The 21,109-nt window shown below is 48.8% G+C and overlaps 4 protein-coding genes across 4 annotated transcripts; 2 read left to right on the top strand and 2 right to left on the bottom strand.

The window, feature by feature from the left end:
* The first annotated feature begins 741 nt into the window (after nucleotides 1–741).
* TMOD4 (tropomodulin 4) lies at nucleotides 742–5,028 on the top strand. Its single transcript, XM_007088105.2, has 9 exons — nucleotides 742–1,411; nucleotides 1,625–1,781; nucleotides 2,101–2,217; nucleotides 2,995–3,084; nucleotides 3,265–3,395; nucleotides 3,495–3,602; nucleotides 4,017–4,160; nucleotides 4,419–4,563; nucleotides 4,951–5,028. The coding sequence occupies exons 1-9, from the start codon at nucleotides 1,289–1,291 to the stop codon at nucleotides 4,971–4,973; spliced, it is 1,038 nt and encodes a 345-aa protein (XP_007088167.1). The 5' UTR covers nucleotides 742–1,288; the 3' UTR covers nucleotides 4,974–5,028.
* Nucleotides 5,029–5,585: 557 nt separating this feature from the next.
* On the bottom strand, nucleotides 5,586–8,281 carry SCNM1 (sodium channel modifier 1). Its single transcript, XM_007088104.3, has 7 exons — nucleotides 8,083–8,281; nucleotides 7,778–7,848; nucleotides 7,517–7,605; nucleotides 7,320–7,417; nucleotides 7,128–7,216; nucleotides 5,902–6,096; nucleotides 5,586–5,748 (listed from the first exon to the last, which is right to left on the bottom strand). Exons 1-7 carry the CDS (start codon nucleotides 8,275–8,277, stop codon nucleotides 5,649–5,651), a joined length of 837 nt encoding a protein of 278 aa, XP_007088166.1. The 5' UTR covers nucleotides 8,278–8,281; the 3' UTR covers nucleotides 5,586–5,648.
* A 508-nt stretch (nucleotides 8,282–8,789) lies between these two features.
* LYSMD1 (LysM domain containing 1) lies at nucleotides 8,790–16,001 on the top strand. The gene is made up of 3 exons (XM_015540191.2): nucleotides 8,790–9,217; nucleotides 13,929–14,293; nucleotides 14,707–16,001. Exons 1-3 carry the CDS (start codon nucleotides 9,038–9,040, stop codon nucleotides 14,843–14,845), a joined length of 684 nt encoding a protein of 227 aa, XP_015395677.1. The 5' UTR covers nucleotides 8,790–9,037; the 3' UTR covers nucleotides 14,846–16,001.
* A 518-nt stretch (nucleotides 16,002–16,519) lies between these two features.
* On the bottom strand, nucleotides 16,520–18,851 carry TNFAIP8L2 (TNF alpha induced protein 8 like 2). The gene is made up of 2 exons (XM_007088102.3): nucleotides 18,738–18,851; nucleotides 16,520–17,084 (listed from the first exon to the last, which is right to left on the bottom strand). The coding sequence occupies exon 2, from the start codon at nucleotides 17,077–17,079 to the stop codon at nucleotides 16,525–16,527; it is 555 nt and encodes a 184-aa protein (XP_007088164.1). The 5' UTR covers nucleotides 17,080–17,084; nucleotides 18,738–18,851; the 3' UTR covers nucleotides 16,520–16,524.
* Nucleotides 18,852–21,109: the final 2,258 nt, after the last annotated feature.

The following is a 21,109-nucleotide window of genomic DNA, read 5'->3' as shown; positions in this document are numbered from 1 at the left end:
AGGAAGGGAAGGAAGTGCCATGGCTGTGAGTGGCCACTAGAGGCTCTCAGGGCTGGGCAGGGTATGGGGGCTGTGTATATGTGATCTCCCACCACCCCCCACCTGGCCAGAGCTAAAATAATAAAATGCTGAGCTCACTGTTCCCCCACCCTCTCCCCGGCACTGGGCTCTTCCTGCCACGGGGACAGTGCTCCAGTAGCACTGACAGACCAACCGACAGAAGGGGAGGTGAGAAGGGAGGTGGCCACCAGGACTGGTAGGTGGGAAGGCAGGGGGCTTATGGACCAGAGCCTGGTGGGAGGTGGGAGGAGAGGAGCGGCTCCTTTCGGGAATGATGTGGAGTGTCTCCGTCCCTCAGCGTATGTTTCTGCCACTGTCTGTCCTATCCCTTAACCATAGTGTACATTGTCCATGCAAATATCTCACACACTTTCTGGATCTTTCATATTCAGTATGGTGTGTATGTGTAGCTTGTGTGTATTTTCTGTATTGTAAGAGATTGTGCAAGTTTAATCTTCCCACTGTTTTTAGAGAAACTTTATCGCATTTAGAAGGTATTTCCCACCCATTGGTCCGGTGTCACCTTCCCGTCCAAAGTCAGGGACAAATTATGGGGACTCAGCCCCTTCTCCTGAGACCATACCACCCTTCCCCCAACCTGGCACTCCCCCCAGCTCCTCTGAGCCCTTGCTTTCCCTTAGGATTTAGAGTTTTGGCAAACATAGAAAGTGAAATCTTGATTCCCCCACAATAAAAGAGGAAATGGGGGTAGGGTAAGAGAACTGTCTCTTTTCCCCCTTGCTTTCTTCGAGTTTAGGAAAAAAGACTGGATCGTGGGGAAGAGAAGAGGAATTTCCCTGAAACTCTTTGTATGCCCCCCTTCCTTTCAATAGGAACTGGGCCTGGGGCCAGTTGTGTTGGCAGGGCCCTTGGCAGCTGTGCTTGGGCAAGAGGCATGGACGGACGAGGTTATAAGGGAGGGTGTTGCCAGGATTTCTCTGTCACACAATGGGCAGACAAATCACGCTTGGATGCCTGGGATCCCCATCCAGGGTGGCTGAAGCTGGGGAAGCAGGAAGAAGGAAGCTCTGGTTCTAACTAAACAACATAAGTCCCCACCTTCCCCTGCCCAGCTAGATTTCTAGCCTCCAAGGCATCCAGTTCATCGTTCTGCCCCCTGGCTCATCTGTGTCCTGCTGTGTCCATGTGTATCTTTCCATCATCCAATCACTTTCCCCATTCCCCCCAGGCTCCGTGAGCACCAGAGTGGGGAGGGGGTGGGGCCATCATGTCATCGTATCAGAAGGAACTGGAGAAATACAGAGACATAGATGAAGATGAGATTCTAAAGACCTTGAGCCCCGAGGAGCTGGAGCAGCTGGACTGCGAGCTACAGGAGATGGACCCTGAGGTAGGGGCTCTGGCACAAGGAACCAACGAGGAAACAGGGGCAGCCTCCGAGCATTGGGGAAGGGGTGGTGGGCCCCGGGTGGCTGAGATCAGGGCTGCCTACAGGGCTTGGAATCCCAAGAGGGCCAGGGAAAAGGTGTGTGCAGATGTTTAGGGAGCCCTGGAGGTACCCCAGATCAGAGGTCTGACTTCCTCCCCAAAACTCATCCCGAAGAACATGCTCCTGCCCGCTGGACTAAGACAACGTGACCAGACAAAGAAGAGCCCAACGGGGCCACTGGACCGGGATGCCCTTTTGCAGTATCTGGAACAGCAGGCACTAGAGGTCAAAGAACGTGATGACTTGGTGCCCTTCACAGGCGAGAAGAAGGGTATGGAGACACTAACAACCATGCCTACCAAAACCCAATGGTCATCTCTCAAGTGCACCCCCTCCAGCTTCCCTCTGACCTTCCAGCTTCTAGCTGCCCAGGGACCTGGCCACCCTGAAACACACATGCCTCTTTCACTCTCCAGCTTTTAGGAGAGATTAGGGGACCCAGGAGTCCTGAGCTGGTAGAGGACTTGGGCCTTACAGTGGCCCCTAGTGACCCAAGACTCCACCTCCTGGAGAAGGAAAGGAAGGAAGCTAGAGACAAGAATCGTAGGAGGAATGACCTCCACCTGAGCCACCCTTCATCTCCCCATCAGGGAAACCCTACATTCAGCCCAAGAGGGAAATTCCTGCACAGGAGCAGATCACTCTGGAGCCTGAACTGGAAGAGGCATTGGCCCATGCCACAGACGCCGAAATGTGTGATATTGCAGGTGGGCAGCAGTGGAAGGTTAGGGAGGGTGGGGAGATCCAGGGCAGGGCAGTTCTAGCCAGGCCATGGGACTAGTGAGGAAGGCCCTGAACAGGACATGAATGTTAGAGAAAGCCTCAGGTCATGGTTTTAAGTTTTTGCTTATGTATTCACTCATTCATTTTTTAATCTAATACATTCACATCTCAGAGACAAGTTTATAGGGATTATAAAGCAGATAAAAGTAGAACTATTCTGGCTGGAAACAGGAGGAAGTCTAACAGACTCCCTCACTCTTTTCTCTTTTTTTTTTGAATGTGAAACACTGTTGTTTTTCCCTCCCTTACCCTCTAGGGGCTCCTTAGGGACCTTCCCTTAGCCCTGTCTCAAACTTGTTTGTTTGATTTTTTTAAAGTTTATTTATGTATTTTGAGGTGGGGAGGGACAGAGAAAGAAGGAGAGAGAGAATCCCAAACAGGCTCTGTGCTGTCAGTGCAGAGCCCGATGCGGGGCTCAATCTCATGAACCATGAAATCATGACCTGAGCTGAAGTCAAGAGTTGGACATTTAACCGATGGAGCCACCCGGGTGCCCCCCTACCCTCAAAGTTTTAAAAACTACCACCTTAAGCAGTTCATAGAAGGAAACCCTGGGACCTAGGGAGAGTGGGAACCTCTTTGGAAGAGGGGGGAGAAGTCAGGCTTTAAAAAACTGCAACAGATTCAGAATGAGAAGGGAGGGGATTTGGAACAAACTCCTTCTTCTCATTCCCTGTCCCCCCTCTACGTACTCTCTCCAGCAATTCTGGGCATGTACACACTGATGAGCAACAAGCAATACTATGACGCCATCTGCAGCGGAGAAATCTGCAACACTGAAGGCATTAGCAGTGAGTGTTTGGAAGCATGGCATCCAGGGCTTTGGGAAGGCAGTCCCAAGGTCTGATTAAAGGTGGCGAAGGGTGAAATGGGGATCATGGAGAGGACATGGTACAGAAGTAATGGGAGAACCAATGGGGAGGAGGTTGTGGGGGACATGTCGTGGTTTCCTTCTGGCCCTTGCCCGCCAGGTGTGGTGCAGCCTGACAAGTACAAGCCGGTGCCAGATGAGCCCCCAAATCCCACAAACATTGAGGAGATACTAAAGAGCGTTCGAAACAATGACAAGGAGCTGGAGGAGGTGAACCTCAATAACATACAGGTATCTGACCCCTATCTATGTTCCAAATAATAAATGGGATAACTATGTGAGTCCCAGATATGTGGGTCCCTTAGCCCACCATCTCTTCTCCTCTGACAGGACATCCCAATACCCATGCTAACTGAGTTGTGTGAGGCCATGAAGACAAATACCTATGTCCGGAGCCTCAGTCTGGTGGCCACAAGGAGTGGTGACCCCATCGCCAATGTAAGGCAACTTGAAATCCCAGCCCCCTCCCCATACATGCACCCCTTGACATGCATCCCTGCCAGGGCTGTCATAAGGGGTTGGGGTTGTGCTGGGGATGCTATTCCCATCACGTAATCTTAGGATGGCCTGATGGAGACTCCTACCCTCAGTCCCATGGCTCTTAGCTCGGAAATCCTCAGATCACCTTCTCGGAGAGCCACAGCTTGCTCTACCACCCCACCAACTCCACCACACACTTAACCTCCCTGCCTCCCCTACGACCTATGCTCTCTTCCATCTCCCTCTCTCCCCACCTACAGCTCCTCAAGGACTCTTCTCAAAGAGCTGTGTTTCCCTCTTGCTCCTGTTCTTTCTCTCCTCAGTCATCTGTGAAACTGTCCCCTAATCCTAACCCAAGTCCCTACTACCCAGGCGGTGGCTGACATGTTGCGTGAGAATCGTAGCCTCCAGAGCCTGAACATTGAATCCAACTTCATTAGCAGCACAGGGCTCATGGCTGTGCTGAAGGCAGTTCGGGAAAATGCCACACTCACTGAGCTCCGTGTAGACAACCAGGTGAGCTTTCCCTCCCCTGGTCCCCTGGTCATTCAACTAATATTCACCGAGTCTCCTCCCTGAGGCTGCCACTGGGTCAGGATCTCACCAATCTTGTCTGAAACCTCTTCGTTGTCTCTATGAGGGGAGCCAAGGTCAGCACCTCTTATCACCCCTTCTGATGAAACAAGCTTTTTCGACCTCCCAAAGGGTTGGTGGTATGGCGCGGTGAACAACACAGAGAGGGGGGCTGACAGGGTTCACCTCTCCGTCCCCCAGCGCCAGTGGCCTGGCGATGCAGTGGAGATGGAGATGGCCACCGTGCTCGAGCAGTGTCCCTCCATTGTCCGCTTTGGCTACCACTTCACACAGCAGGGGCCACGTGCTCGGGCAGCCCAGGCCATGACCCGGAACAATGAACTACGTGAGTAAATGCAGACATGCTGTATGGGGGCAAGTAGATCCTTCTGAAGCCTGACTTAGGGACTAATAGCTTGGGGTACAGCCAAAGCAATATTCGCACGTGAAGTTTAAATCCCCTAAGTGACTAAAAAGTATAGAAGAGTCTCCCTGACCCCAAACGTATACATGTAGAAAGGCATGAAAGGAGCTAGACATACCCGTTTGGGAGCATGGTACTTTTACTTGCCACATCATGTCTTATTTCGTTTTGTTAATGTGGGGTGGGCGTGCTTGCTGGCCAAAGACACTACCTCTTTATGAGTCTGGCCTCAAGGACCTGGAAAGAAGAGCACCTCTGCAGGAAGTAAGAGATGGAAGAAAGACTTGTGTTTACTGTTCCCTGTTACAGGTCGCCAGCAAAAAAAGAGATAACACTTCCTTTCCCTTTACCAACCAGAGCTGGAAGCCCTGAATGCTTAAATCCTCATCTCTCCCCCTTCCTGTAAATAAAGGCCCTTCTGTCCACTCTGCCTGCCTCCTTCCTTGGGCTCTGGGGTGGGAATCTTGGCGCTAACCCCCAAGGGTTACTGCCAGTTCATCAGGGGATTATTTATACTCTGGGGATCAGCAGACAGAGAGGTTCAAGTTACTAGGAGGAGGTGGGGTAGCTCCCTCCCTTGGTGTTCCCCACACCCCTGTCTTTTCATTTAGTCCTTTCTGCTCTCACAGAGTACCTACCCCAACCCTCTTTCCAGACGTGGCCAGGTCCCCCGGCGTCTACCCACAACCCTGTGTGATCTGAAGGAGGAAAGGACTTTGAGTGGAGGTGGGGAAGAAGGCAGACAACATGAAGGGCACAGACCTCCTTCTGACAGACTTATTAATAGGGCATTGGGCTACGTGCAGCTGACGCTTGGCATGACATTGGTAGAAGGTGGGGGAGGGATTAGAAGTATGGGGAGTCATGTACATTGCAGGGAAGAATTGGCCAGGCTGAGAATGCAGATTTGAAATCCTGAAATGGAACAAGGAAGGAGACTCGAGGAAAATTCGGCTTCCAGAGCCCACTGAAATTTAGTTCTGAACTGAGTGGGGGAATGGAATGTGTCAGTCCAAGGGGAGGTCAGGGGGTTCCTCTTCATCAGAGTCAAACTCAACATTCTCATCTTTTACCCATCGACCTTGTCCATCTGGGATCCATCCAGAGCTGGAAATAACAAAGAGAATAGGTCAGGAAAAGAGATTTAAGAAGTTAGTAGGGAATAAGGAAAAAAAACAACAACAACAATTGAGAAGGATTGAAAAAAGGAGAGTCAGAGAGAAAAGAGAAAACTTAAGGAAGGTGATTCTGTATCCTCACCTTCGAAGGGTGAGGTAATGATCCAGGGCACGTCTTCTCGTGGGGCTCATGGGTGCAGAGGATGAGACAGTTGCTGACTCCTTGGCCTGTGGGCCAGCCCCAGGCACAGGTTCCCTACTGATCTTCCCACTCTCGGGTTCAACCTCTGGGGGTGGCAAAGGGAAATGGGAGACAGAGGGACGAGGGGTTTCTGGTCTGGGTAGAGAAGAATCAACGTCTATAAAAGTGGTAAAGGATAAGGGCCAATTCTCTTATGAATCCCAACCCCTTACAGCAGTGCTTCCTAAATTGTTTCCCTCAAGGGACACCTGGCTGGCTCAGCCCGTACAGCATGCAACTCTTGATCTCAGGGTTGTGGGTTCAAGCCCCACATTGGGTGTACAGATCACTTAAAAATAAAAATCTTAAATATAAATTTGTGTATCATATATATATATACACACACACACCATATATATATACACCATATGTATATATATATATACCATATATATACATATATACATATATACATATATACATATATATACATATGGTGTATATATATATGGTGTGTGTGTGTATATATATATATGTATGTATATGTATATATATGTGTATATATATATGTATATATATATGGTATATATATATATACATATGGTGTGTATATATATGGTATATATATATATACATATGGTATATACATATGTTGTGTTCCTTAAGATGTTTTAGTAAGTGTTCTGCATGAAAAAGAATTTTGGGGGGGCGCCTGGGTAGCTCAGTCAGTTAAGCCTCCGACTTCAGCTCAGGTCATAATCTTGTGGTTCGTGAATTCGAGCCCCGTGTCGGGCTCTGTGCTGACAGCTCAGAGCCTGGAGACTGCTTTGGATTCTGTGTCTCCCTCTCTCTCTGCCCCTCCCCTGCTAACACTCTGCCTCTCTCTCATAAATGAATAAACAATAAAAAAATGTTTTTTGGAATCAAATTGAGTTTTTTAAAGGCTAGGTTAAATTTTTTGAAGTTTTTTAATTTTAAGACTTTGTAGAGCCCTTAATATATACTAGCCAAATTAGGATTACAAAGTGCCATTTTTCCAAACCTAAAAAAAATTCTCTTTTTCCTGAAATACCAGTTAACATCTCTGGACTACTAGTATTCCTGAGAATACAATTTGGAATACAATCATTTTTGAGCCATCTATCTCCTCTGCCCTTTCCAACCTCTGGCTTTCCTACCCCACAGACCTGTACTTCCGGCGGCAGCAGCTGTTATAGTGAGGAGCTCTGTGCAGAGCACTTTGGGTGGTAAGTCGGGTCTGAGTTAACAGAGGAGCCTGGTATAGAGAGGGGAGACAGAGTCAGAGTCTTCAGAGCCAGAAAGAAGTCAAAACCCTTCAAGCAGACCCACTGGGAACACACTCTCCCCACCCTGATTACCTCAGCTTTGGTCTCTGACCTCCTCAATTCATTCTGCTGTCTTGGATTCTGCTCTGTTCCCTTCCCTGGCTGCTTCTTGCCATAGAAAAGCTGCAGGCCTGAGGAGACAGGGGAAAGAATTAAAAACAGAGAAGCAACAGTGATCTGCAGAGATCTGGAGGATTTCTTCTCTAACCCCTGTCTTCCCTCAAACTTACTGGACAGATGTTTCTTGCCTGCACGGTGGGCAGTCAGCATGGCCAGGGTGTCCAGGACAGGTCGGTGGGGACAGATGGCACAAGCAAAGCTGGACAGGAGGAGAGAAGATATTTGCTCCCGTGGGGGGAGGGGGGGGTCTCGGTTGTAAGTCCCACCTTGATCTAGCAATTAATCCTAGATACTCCAGCTCTCCCCCCTGATAAAATTTTATTGAGCCTCTAACTGCAGAACCCTCAGGCTTGATCACTCCTCGTCCTCACCGTCCATCCCGTAGCATCAGCGCCTCATCCTCTGGGATGTAACTGGCCAGCAGATCTCCGACTCTTCGTTTCTACAGGGGGATCAGAGAGTTAGGAGAAAGGATCGGACGGGAAACGACAAGGACGAGGATTGAAAGGGAGTAAGGACCATGAGAACAGAGATCACAGGGAGAAAAAGGGGTCACTATCCAGCTCTAGTCGCTCCCTCGCGCCGCGCCCCCCCACCCCGACTTGTTGCCAGAGCAGCAAAACAGCTCTTTCCCAGGGCAGTGAAGCTGCTCCCGGCGCTCTCCTCTAGCGCTTACTTTCAGCACATTGAGTTGACTCCAATCATCACCTTCCCTCTTGAAAGACATCACGACGGAGGCCCAGAAACGAGCAATTCTCCTGGGTTGCTTCGCCTCTCCTTTCAGGCCACCGTAGCAAGATTGGGGCGTCTCCTTTCCTTCGGGTTCTTTTCCGGTTGGCCTCCTTACTTCCCTGGAAGCGCTTCCCAGCATGCACAGCGCTACAGCAAGCCAGCCCCAGCCTGCCGAGGGGCCCGCACTTCCTACACCACCCGGCGACCGCGCGCGTGCGGGGCATTTTGGGAAATGAAGTCTTTTTTTCAAAGAGCTTGCCGCTCAGCCCTCGCATCTTGACAGATTCGGGGCGTCTGCAGGGGAAGAACCTAAATGTGGAGACTGATTTTGAGAGTGTGGCGGATTTGGTGCTGTGCGGGCCTTAGAGGATCTCGGATTGGAAAATGTGCTACGAGCTCTCGCACTCATCACGCGCCTAGTCTCCGGCCGACAGCCCACCGGGGGTGGGCCGGGTTTATTCCTGACACTAGTGGACCAACCCCAGGACGGGGCGGAGCCAGGGTGGGGGGAATTCAGGAGGTCGGGGCTGTCCGACTAGGGGGCAAACTGAGCTGAGTGTGGAGGAAGGTAACTTGAGTTCAAAGGTCAGAGGTTAGCGTAGCGATCTGTGGCGGCGGCGGGGGCGGGGGGGCGGGTGTCGAAAGTCGGCGGGGTCCTGAGGATAGACACCGGTAGGGACTGAACACTCAGGGTACAGATTTGTGGGAAAGGGGCTTGGAGGGAGGAGGCGCGAGAGCGGAGGGGGTGCGTAGTACCGGAGGAGTAGGGAGAATTAGGAGAGAAGACAGAAGGGAAAAGGATCCTCTGGATATCCATTCCTAGACCCCGGCCCCATCACTATTGAGCGCTTAGCCGGGCCTCCCTTAGTTGCAACCCCGGCTGTCGGTAGGGTCAGGAGATGACTTCTCCCTCTAGACAGGCCTCCCTTGGGGGGTCGGGACTGCTTCAAGGGAGCCGGGCTCGTTCTTACGGAAGCCTGGTGCAGTCGGCTTGCTCCCCGGTGAGGGAAAGACGCCTGGAGCATCAGCTGGCCCCCGGAGACACCCTGGCTGGACTAGCACTCAAATACGGGGTGACGGTGAGTCTTCCACGACTGGGATGCAGGCAACCATGTAGAAGAGATTTATTCATCAGGAGAATGTCATGGCCCTTCTGGGCAGCTTCCCCTGAAATTGTCCCAATTCTGTTGTGGTCTGATCCACCCTTTATCTTTTGGTTTTCCCATCTCAATGTTGCATTGTCTGGTTGGGACAAATCTTGTGCCACTGCTCCAGTGGAGAGGAGCTTCTTCTGTTTATCATTTCGGTCTCTATCCTAGAGGCTTTCAACGTACATTAGCCCATTTGGTTCTCACAGTCCTATCGAGCATACAGGTATTGTCCCCTGTTTACAGATGAAGAAACTGAGACCTAGATTGGTTAACCAATGTGACCAAGGTCAAATAACTAATGAGTGTTAGAGTGGGAATTCAAACAAGTCTGTCAGACTCCAAGGCCTGTACTGTTAACCACACATAAACGTTTTAATTGCAAGTGATTAAACATTTACAGCAAACAGTCGAGGGCTGGTTTCTAGTTCTGAGTTTTTGTGAGACCAGTACTCTAATCCCTCTAGTTCTAAGTTTTTAAAGTCTTTCTCTTCTGGGTCTTTATACCTCATCACTGCTCTGCCTTCTTCTTTCCAGTAAGGTGGCCTCCTTGGTGCAAAACAGGTACTCTCTACACCAGGCATTTCAGGTCACGCGTGGGATCTCTTTGATAGGTGTAAGAAACATCGCATTAAAATGGATGAATTTTTTTCCATACCCTGTTGAGTTCAGCCAACATTTCTATGCTTGGTATGTTTCAACAGCTGTGCTAACCATCCTAAGAGATAGAAACATAAATACAATGTGTTGTTGTTGCCCTTCTGTAATTTGCAATCTAGTGAGAAATGAACAGGGACGCAAATATGGATTGCAGGTGACAGAATGTGGTGACTTTGTAGAAGTATTAATAAAGGGTAGGAAATCAGAAAAGAAGATTAATTTTTATTTGGAAGGAGGCAGGGGAGGACATTAAGTGCAGGTTTTAAGGAGCCGTGAAACACTTAGAAATTCCTTGCTCTAGCTTCTCTGCAAGCCTATAATCCAGTTGTTTATACCTTTTGCGTGTTTGTCTTTCCAATAATCTGTGCTTTCCTTAAGGGACAGAACTATTTTCTTTCAGTTTTATATCTCCAGAGTCTGGCATAGTCCCTAGCACATAGAAGCTAATAGATGGTTTTTTTGAACTAATGAAAACGTGGCTAAGATTCCCACAGGTGGAGATTGGGAGGATTAGGAAAGCCACATTTCAAGTAGAGGCCATGGCCCACACCAAGGAAGGAGATATGAAAGTACTGAGCAGCTCCTGCATCCAAGGAGAGACTCCGAAGCTGTGAAAAGAAGGAAACTGTGCTACTGTAGATCGGTTATATGTGGAGGTTTTCTTACAGCCCTGTCCCCTCCTGAGTACAAAAAAAGCTCTGTAGCCTAGTGAAGGGTTCTAGGTTCTGGCCTCATTCTGCTGCTTACTAGCTGAGTGACTGCATAAGTCACTTCACCTGTCTGGGCCCTCAGCTTCCTTACCATTTGTAAAATGCAGAAGGTATATTAAATAATGATAATTACCTAGATTATTACCTACCTAACACTAGGTAGTTACCTAACACCAACTACCTTAGTGTTAACACAAAGTGTGTGCCAAGCTCTATATATTATCTCCATAAGACTTTAGGAGGTGGCTAAAACTATTCCCCAAATATTTAAAGATAAGGAAAGAAAGGCCTAGGAAGATAACCTGCTACAGATTACAAGTCTACTTAGTAGAACTAAGATTCAGACCAAGTTGTCTCATTCTAAAATCATCACTTTGAACTGCTCTGTTAAACCAGCTAGATTCTTAGGGGCGCTTGGGTGGCTCAGTCGTTAAGTATCTGATTTCGGCTCAGGTCATGATCTCATGGTTTGTGAGCTCAAGCCCCGCTTCAGGTAAAACATGAGCCCTGCTTCAGGTGAGCCCCGCTTCTCCCTCCCTCTCTCTTTCTCTCTCTCTCTCTGCCGCTTGCTCATTTGCACGCGCTCTCTCTCTCTCTCAAAAAAGAATTAAATAACTAGATTCTAATGGCCTTTCTAGCTCAGTGGACTGTGGCTCAGCAGTCTAGGACTCCTCTGGAGTTTGGCTTTAGTTACATTCTTTTTTTTCTTTTTTTAATTTTTGAGAGAGACAGAGAGCATGAGCGGGGGAAGGGCAGAGAGAGAGGGAGACACAGAATCCGAAGTAGGCTCCAGGCTCTGAGCTGTCAGCACAGAGCCCGTCGCGGGGCTCAGACTCACAAGCTGTGAGATCATGACCTGAGCCGAAGTCCTATAGTCAACTGACTGAGCCACCCAGGTGCCCCTGGTTACATTCTGTTAAAAAGTGGAATGATGTTCGGGCGCCTGGGTGGCTCAGTTGGTTAAGCTTCCAACTTCGACTCAGGTCACGATCTCACAGCTTGTGAGTCTGAGCCCCGTGTCGGGCTCTGTGCTGACAGCTCAGAGCCTGGAGTCTGCTTTGGATTCTGGGTCTCCCTCTCTCTCTGCCCCTCCCCTGCTTGCACTGTCTCTCTCTCTCAAAAATAAACATTAAAAAAAATTTTTTAAGTGGAATGATGTGGTCTTATATGGAATTTCTAGTAAATAATAAAATAACAAAATTCACAGAATAATTCATAGCATCTTGGAGCTAGAAGGGACCTAGGATACTATCTAGGCAAAATAAAATTAATAGCATCAAAACACTGGGCTAAATAAAAATACAAAACTGCAAGCCAATTTTAACTTTTGTTATTGTTCAGATTAATCCAATTTTATTTTAAACACATTATAGCATATGATTTTTACTAATATACTACATCTGAGATTTCTATATTTTGTTATCTAGTTTATTTACTCATAAAGCATTAATGAACCTCTGCTGTATGCCAAATTTGTGTCATGCTGAGGAGTGCCTTGGGATACAGAGACAGCCTCCCTGCCCTCAAAGGACTCACAGAGTTTGGGCAAGACAAATGTGCAAAGATGTGAATAACAGTACAATAGGGTGGTAGATGTTACATGGCAATGTTTACAGTGTACCTTGGGAGTCCTGGAGAAGGTGACACCGAGGGAGTGACAGTTGATGAGTGGAAGTTTTCCCAGCAGAGAAGGGGATAGTGGAGAAGTGTGTCAGACAGATAAAGACACAAAAGTGTGGAAGATCATAAAATGTTTGAAAAACATGAAAAGTTCAGGATGGCAAAATGTATAGATGGCAGAAGAGAGATGAGGCTAGACATCATATTGGGGTAGATCGAGAATCCTTGAATGCTAATTTGAATTTTATCTCTGAGCCAATGGGGAGCCATAGGAAGTTTATACACAGGATAGTGGGTTGATCAGATTAATTCTTTTTAGGAAGGTAGATGTCAGGGATCCCTGGATGGCTCAGTCTGTTGAATGCCCAACTGTTGACTTCAGCTTAGGCCATGATCTTAGGGTCATGGGATTGAGCCCCTCGTCCAGTGTGGAGCCCAGTGTAGAGCCTGCTTAAGATTCTCACTCTCCTTCCCTCTGCCCCTCTCCTCCTCTCACTTGCATGCGCGCTCTCTCTCTCTCTCTCTCTCAATGAATAAATAAATAAATAAATAAATAAATAAATAAATAAATACCAATGTCAGTAGGGGGAGATGCATAGAAATGGAGAGAGGAAGACTGGAAGAGACGTTTTTTGCAGTAACTTGTTGACCAGCTGGGTATGGGTGGCGAAAGAAAAGTATATGAAAAGTATAAGTTGAGGATGGCATCTACCCTCATTTCTACCTTGGGCGGCAAGTGGATGGTCATGCCAGACACTATGTCCAGTGATGGGTAAATAGGTACTAAATAAATAATTTGGTCAGCAAAATTATTAATATTCGTGTGAAAAGCATTCCCAGAAGGAGTAAAAAGGCCCAGAATTCGAATTACACCTTTGTCATTAATTTGCTGGTTAATCTTAGGCAAGTAACAACCAGTCTGAGCCTCAGTTCCTTCATCTTTAACAGAAGTTCCCAGCGTGAGACTCTTCAGGGATCCACAAGGTCAAAACTACTTTCATAGTAATGATAGTAAGACTTTGTCTTTTTCATCCTCATTCTCACGAGTGTACTGTATTTTTCAGAAGCTACATGACATGTAATATTATAGCCCATCGGATGTAAAGGCAGATAGAATCTTCTGTTGTCTTCTGTTAAGTCACACATTAAACTGACTTGAAAAAATATAAAGCACTGCCTCTCTTTTTGCTCCATTTGTTGTTGTTTTGGAAAATAGTTATTTTTCATTAGCATATTTATGTTAACATGCAATGGGTTATTTTTAAATAAGTACACATTTTTCAATTTGTTCACTTTTACTTTATAAGAACTTGTATTGATAGCTATAATCTACATAAGTGAAAGGTTTTTTTTTCCTCAATAGTTTTTTAAAATGTAAAGGGACCCTAAAACCAAAAAATATGAAAACCGCTGATCAATAAAATAGGAATAGTATGGAAACCAATTTGACAATAAGTTTCATATTATAAATAAATAAATAAATACCCTAAAAAATAAATAAAATAGGAATAATATCAGCCCTCTGTATTTTAGCTTGGTTGTTATATGGTCAAATAAGACTCTGTACAATCACTTTAAAAGGCCTGAGGTGCTGTACAGATATAAGATTGATCATTACTACTGTCATTAATTGCGGTGACTTTTTTTTAAAGATGGAACAGATTAAGCGTGCAAACCGCCTTTATACTAATGACTCCATCTTCCTGAAGAAAACCCTCTACATCCCCATCCTGACAGAGCCCAGAGATCTGTTCAATGGTTTGGATTCTGAGGAAGAGAAAGAGGGAGAGGAAGAAGTACAGTCAAGTAAGGATGAAGTTCAGCCACACTCAGCTGACAGGAAGAAACGAGAAACAGGTTCAGGACGTGCTAACGGTGAAGTCCTTCCCACACCTGGCTGGGAACCCCACACTCCCATCCATGACCTCTCTGCCTCTGATTTCCTTAAGAAGCTTGATTCACAGATCAGCCTGTCAAAGAAGGCTGCTGCCCAGAAGCTGAAAAAGGGGGAAAGTGGGTGAGTCTTGAATGGTTCCTTTTACGCCCCTCCATAGACTTCTTCATTCTTCCAGCCTTGCCTGACCAGACACACAAGTAAGTAAGCATAGTGTTAGCAGAAGCGAAGTAAAGCCTTTCCCCCACATGGCCCTGAAACAATGACAGAGCCAATGGCTGCTGGGACGGGTAGAGCAGCGGGAAATGGTTTTGTATTCTCATTGGAGTAAAATAGTTGAGTGTTGTTACGGCTCTGATGATCCGTGAAGGAGCATTAATGGTTAGAATTTACAGAGAGGGTAACGAGACTCCATCTGAGAGCAAGCAGCTCGTGTATACTAGGAGAGGAGGACAGCTTCCCCTATACCTTTTCACTGAGCCCTTTCTCAGGTTCTTCCCCTGACCTGTCACTTTGCCCCCTTTCCTCACCTGCAGGGTACCTGGGGAGGAGTCAGGCCTTCACCTGAGTTCCCCTCGGATGCAGCAGCGAGCAGTCCTAGGTCCGGTCCCGTTGACCCGGACCTCTCGGACCCGGACACTTCGGGACCAGGAGGATGAAATCTTCAAACTCTGATGTCCCCAGAAATGATTGAGAGAAGCAAGATGTTGAAGTAGCAACTTGAGGGGGAGAGGAGCCTGAGGTGAGGCTCAAGAACACAGCTTCCCGGCCTGCCTCCCTCCCTCCTGCCTTCATTCCAGCCTTCTCGTTGATCTAGAGTTCCTTGGCCCGGGGCAGCTTGATTGGCAAGAGTAGAGGGTGGGGAACAGACCCCTCCTCAGTTCTTTGTCTGAATCTAGAGCTGTCCTTTAGATTCAAAAGGCTCTTTTTACGTCCCTGTTGGCTTCCCCGTCCCTTTTACCTTCCCTTGGCCTTAGAACAGGGTGGCGAGGACTCCCTCAGCCCCCAGCCTCCTTCCTCTCCGTCTCCAACTATGTTACCTAATTTATTTGGTGCTATATTGAAGTAGTATTTATTTGCTGTATCGTACGTTTCCCTCTTATAACTGAAAAATGGGATTTCTATAACTCTGGGGTGAAGGGAGCCCAGGAGTAGCAAGCCAATGCCCGCTGGCTCCCCACCTTCCCCACCTTCTTAGCCAAGCATGTCACTGAGGGTGGGGCAATCCGTGATCTAGCCCCTCTGCAGAGAATGGTGGACCGTGCTGGGGCTTTTCCCCAGTCTCAATGTAAAGAATTTGGGCTCAGTCTTAACCAACCAGTCCACTATAATTTGTTTAGAACTCTTGCTCTGAGAAAAAGCAGCAACGTAGGAACCGGAACTCTCCACATCACCAGTTCACCCTTCTGACCTCCTCCTCTGTTCAGCCTGTGTGAGGCTAAGGGATGAAAGAGGAATTACTTTGGAGTTTGAGGAGGAGGACAGTTGGGGGAGACTTGCTGGTGCGGGAGTTTCTTTGTTACACTTCCTTCCCACCAGCACTGTTGATCTATGCCTTGCTCCTCACTGCGTATTTATTTGCAATCTGTAGCACTGATCTGTGGTACTGTTTTTTGTTTTTTGTTTTTTTGTTTTTTTGTTTTTTTGTTTTTTTGTTTTTTTTTGAGTTTCTTAAGCAGCAGTAGGCAAGGGAACCCCAATACTACTGGCACTATGCCTCTGTCTCCTGTCTGGAAATGGTGAGAGGCTAGATAAGCGGTGTTTCTCTTTCCCTCACCTCTGTGATGGTCATAAGGTGTAAGAAGCTGGAGAGATTAAACACTGAGCCCTGTGCATGCTTTAGTAGTTTTATTTCCCCTGTGAGAATCTCCCCTGCCCTAGCCCCTTCTTCCTGCACTCTGGAACAGAGCCTCTGGTGTCCATCCAGGCTCTACTTGGAGCTGGAGGTCTAGGATGGCTCTAAGGGGCCCCCACTCCCACTTCTGTCTTTAGGGTCCCCTGACGGGTTAGATGGGCTATGCCCTCTTACCCTGGTTCACAGGGGAGGGGGCTTCCCTGTTTCAAATGTCCCTTATGGGGGAAATAGAGATCCAAGTTTCACTTCGTCTTTTTCAGGCAGCTTTGTTTCCTGTCCTGGGGCTGGAGTGGGAGAGAGGCCTCAACCCTCAGCTTTGCTGCTTCTCCACCAGCAGTTCGGGGGTGGGGTGGTCTCAGAGTCCAAAGCACTCTTGGGAAAGACTGAAGCCCGAGAACTGACAAGCATTAGTGCAGATGAGCAGGGTTAGAAAGCTCGCTCCGGGTTGTTTCCTCAGTCAGCTCTCTGGCCAAGGTGGCATGTGCTGGGTCCAGGGCCCTCAGAGTTTCCCCTCATCCAGCATCTTCCTGAGCCCATCACAGATCTTGCCCAGGTGCTGAGTGAAGTCGGGCCCGTAGAGGGCGGTGAGCAGGCCCGCGTCAGAGAAGTGATCGAACACGTGGCGGATGCGGCCGTGTGACTTGGGTGTGAGGTGGTGCTCCACCAGCTCCAGCAGCACATCCCGGCACTCGGTCAGCAGGCCAGCCAGCACCGCAGCCTCAAAGGTGAAGTCCACCTCGCCAAAGCTGAGTGCCGTCATGGCGCCCTGCCGCAGCTTTTGGCGGAAGCGGGCGGCCAGGGCCAGCTCACCGGGGCCAAAGCAACCGCTGCGGTGCAGCACGGCCACCTTGACCGCCACCTTGATCAGGTCCTTGATCACCCGCTGGGCCTGGGGCCGGCTGTGCGTGTACTCTTTGGAAACACGGTAGAGCTCATCTAGCACCGCGCTGCTGGTCTCGTCGATGAACAGATGAGCCACGGACCGACCTGCCATCTTACTCAGTAGCTTCTTCTCCGCCTGTAGTGCCAGACTCTTTGAGCTGAAGGACTCCATAGTGCCTGGGGAAGGGGGCGGTGGGGGCATGTGGTTAGCCGCCAGAAGACAGCCACAGGCATCCTTAGAAAGAGAGACGTGGCTTTTCCCCCTTTCTCTGGTTTCTCGCCCATTGTCATCATTTCATCTGTTTCCCCTGGGCCCGCTCGGTTCTCTAGGCCTGTGCCTATTTCTTTTCACGTGGTACTGTAGGAAATTTTGATTTCTAAACCCAGAGGAGCAGTAATAGCTTTGGCTGGAGGAGTGAAGGCTCACAGGGGCTCGGCCTCACACGTGAAGTCTCAAGGGGAAGTAGGCCATTGCTGCCCTACAGTGGAGAAGATCTGGCTTACCTGGCTGATCATTCTGCCCTTGTGGACGCTGACTGTGTGCCATGTGTCTATGAGGTGTGGCTATGACTCTCTGTTTTACAGCTGAGCAAACTGAAGCTCGCTTTAAAGAATTTACCCAACGTCAAATGCCACCATTTTTCTGGCCCCAAAAGCCCATGTCAGCTCCTGTGCTCTACTGTCTGTAAAGAAATGGGGTGGGGGTGGGGGATCTCAGGAGTCCTAATAAAAATAACAACTAACGTTTATTGAGAACCTATGTGCCAAGTACTTTATGGGAATTGTCTTCCCGACCCTTCGTAAGGTCGGTGTCACCGTCTTACGGTGAGAACACTGAAGCTAAGAGGAATTAAGCAACTTGGCCAAATGATAATGAGCAAATAGCAAATATAGCAAATGATAGCTTTGAACTAAATAATCCGAAGAAACCTCCTTCCCTGGAATGTTCTCAGTGAGGTCCATGCACATGTGAGCATGAGAAACAAGCACCCCAGGGCGGGAGGGGGCTGGTGGTCCTGGAGGCCTGCAGTCTTCTGCTGGGACTGACCCCAGGACCCTCCTGGTGGCACATCACTGGCATATATCCAGGGTTCTCTCCCCGTGGTCTTCGCCCATGGTTCTGGTTGTTTTGCTTCTTACTTCCCCCTACCCTGCGCTGCAGGATGTGGCTGTGACCGCAGTGAGGAGCAGCCTCGCCCTCTCCCCCAAACCCAAATGGGAGCCTGAAGACTCAGGGCAGATGGGTGCTATTGACTGGGGCAGGGGTTTCTTCCCCAGCTGTACCGGTTCAATGGGAGCCCGAAAAGCTGCTTTGCTCCTGGGCCTGCCTGGGGTTTTCTGGCCCGGGCTCCACAGCCGGAAGAGGAGATTGCTCCATGCGAGCCTGCCTTCCTCCTTGGCCTTCCTGTTCCCCAGCTCTTCATCGCACCCGTTGTTATCTCCCATTTGCTCCACTGTCCTCTCCCTCCCTGTTTCAGTCTCCCTTTTTCTCTTGTCTGGGTCCTGCCCTGCGACCCTCTGCTCCAGCTCCCCCTCTGGCCCTTATGTCTACCCCCATGTCTCCTAGGATGTCCTTACATGTCTCCATACTCTGTTGCACACCCACATCACCCCCATGCCTCGGCCCTGCCTCTACACTGTCCCAAACCCCGTCTTTCTTTCTGAGGCATCCTTGCCCCAGGGAAAACTGAGTTGCACCTTTCTGCTGAGGACCCAAGAATTCTGTCAAGTGAGAGTCTCACAATATGGAAGGCTCAGGCTGGCAGGGCTGGGACCTTTCTGCCACCACCACCCCTAAAGACTACCCTCCTGTCATTGCTGGCCCCTCACCTGCTGCGTGCACTGGTGCCAGTCTTGCCTTGGGTGTCCCGGGAGAGCTGATAGAATGGAGAAGCTCCTAAGTGAGAGGCTCTTTGGCTTGGCCCCACCCCTGAAGCCCCGCCTACTAACTCGGTGCTCAACCTCCGGTTCATCACACTGTCTCTAAGAAGGTCTGTGGCCCAAGAGCCTCCCAGAAATACAACAAAGGTTAAAAGGAATACCAAGCACTCTGGAGGAAATAGCCTTGATTTGAGGTCATGAGGAGGGATTGCACATCCCCTGCTCTCAAATGGTTTGCTTCTTTCTTTCCTCGATGCCCAGTTCCTTGAGATCTTCGATTTCTGTGGTACTGGGAAGGATATGAAGTACAAATTGCTGGAGTAGGGGTCAGTGGGGAAGGTTTTGAAGATTGAATTGAGCTTAGGCTGGAGATGCCAGAGGCAGACCAGAGACCAGCAGGTGTGAGCGTGTCCCTGGAGTCTCCAGGGGAGGGTGGTGCTTGGGGCAGCGGTATCACGAGCATAGAGGCCTCCAGTGCCTGCCTGGGTAAGGGGTGGCATGGACTGTCTCTGCCCTTAACCCTAGAGAGGAAGGTGCTGGGGCCAGGGCGACCAAGCCAGATGTGACCAGCAGGTGTCAGCACAGCACTGAACCACTAGAGGAAACGCAGCTACTTACGGTGCTTTGTAGCTGCTATAGGGACGAAGGTAAGAGTTTCTGAATGAGGCCAAAATGTTTACCATCAAGAATCTGACAGCCTGGACAGGGAGATAAACTTAAGCAAGTATAACTATAATGCAAGTCAAATGACGTCATTAGCTTTAGTAGAAATTGGAAGAATAATGAGAGTAAAGAGATGTTTAGATTATTTCTGAGAGGAGGGCTGACAAGGCAGAAAGAGGAGAATGGATTCAACTATTTACGAGGCAGAGATGGTGAAGTGCTTCCCAGATGATGGGGAAAAGCATAAGCCATCCAACAATTAAAGGTAATGTAGAGCATACTCAGGAAGCAGTGATTTATTCTGTTTGTGACCCAGGTTGCTTGAGAGAGAAGGAAAGAAGGAAAAGGCAGATCATGGTAGGCTTTAACAGATTTGCTCAAGGGCTCACACTTCTGTGGGCAGTGGGGAGACATTCAGCATTTTGAATCAGGAGAAAGAAATCATTAGCTCAGTGGGAATGGGTTAGAGGCTCCAATAAGTTTTTAGCGGAGGGAGGGCCTGCTGGATCGGCATATAGCTTGCACAGGATGAGGCCTGATGAGAGACCTTGGGCTTTGGCGATTTTACAAGAAGTTCTAGCAGAAGGGGAAGGGTTGGAAAGTGGGTTGGCTTGCAAAAGTTGAAGAGTAAATTGAGGTTCCGGAATAGAAGCCATCCACATGACACGGACTCCACGGTTGAGAGGCTTCAAGAGGTGAAATAACCTGTCCCCAAATTCGAAAGCTAGTCAATGGCAGATTGAGGGCCTTAGGTGATTCCCAAGACTTTCCGGCTCATTTCCTTACAAGATGATGAGGCAGTAAATTCTACCTCATAATGAACATGGCAGGGGCCAGAGCTCCCATATGCTCTGATCAATTCACTGATCATACATTCTGGGGACAGTCATAGGTGGTACTACCAAAATCACAGGGACAGTGAGAGTCCTTTTTATTTTTTATTATTTGTTAATGTTTATTTTTGAGAGAGAGAGAGACAGAGCATGAGCGGGGGAGGGGCAGAGAGAGAGAGGGAGGCACAGAATCCCAAGCAGGCTCCGGGCTCTGAGCTGTCAGCACAGAACCTGATGCAGGGCTTGAACCCAGGGCTTCAACCTGAGCCAAAGTCAAACGTTCAACCGACTGAGCCATCCAGGCTCCCCGAGAGTCCTTTTTAAAAGGAATGTGCCATCTGGGGTGCCTGGGTGGCTCAGTTGGTTGAGTGCCCATCTCTTGATATCAGCTCAGGGCATGATCTCATGGTTCCTGGGATCCAGTGCCACGTCAGGCTCTGTGCTGTCTGCCCCTCCCTGCCCCTCCCTTGCTGGTGTGCTCTCTCTCTCTGTCAAAAAGAAATAAACATTTAAAAATGTGCAATCTAATTGGAAAATAAGGGAAGTGTGAATACAAGAAGCTGCAAATACAGTAATACTTTCTGAGTCCAGAATTCTCTGCCAATTCCTTACCCACTAACCTCTCCAGCTTCTCCTCTTGTCTGCTCCTTGTGCTCAGCTCTATCTGTCCCTTGTCCTGGGCTCCAGCTGTGTTGTAATTGTCTCAATTCCTCCAGTACTCACCATGCGTGGTTGCTGTTTCCCTCCTTCCACCTCATTCTGTGTTCTAGACTTTGCCCCTTCTTGTGTCTCTGCCTGGAACTCTTCACACACACACACACACAC

The sequence above is a fragment of the Panthera tigris genome, chromosome C1 (assembly GCF_018350195.1).
Source record: "Panthera tigris isolate Pti1 chromosome C1, P.tigris_Pti1_mat1.1, whole genome shotgun sequence".
NCBI classification, from domain to species: domain Eukaryota; kingdom Metazoa; phylum Chordata; class Mammalia; order Carnivora; family Felidae; genus Panthera; species Panthera tigris.
This window is presented reverse-complemented; position numbering and strand designations above follow the sequence as displayed.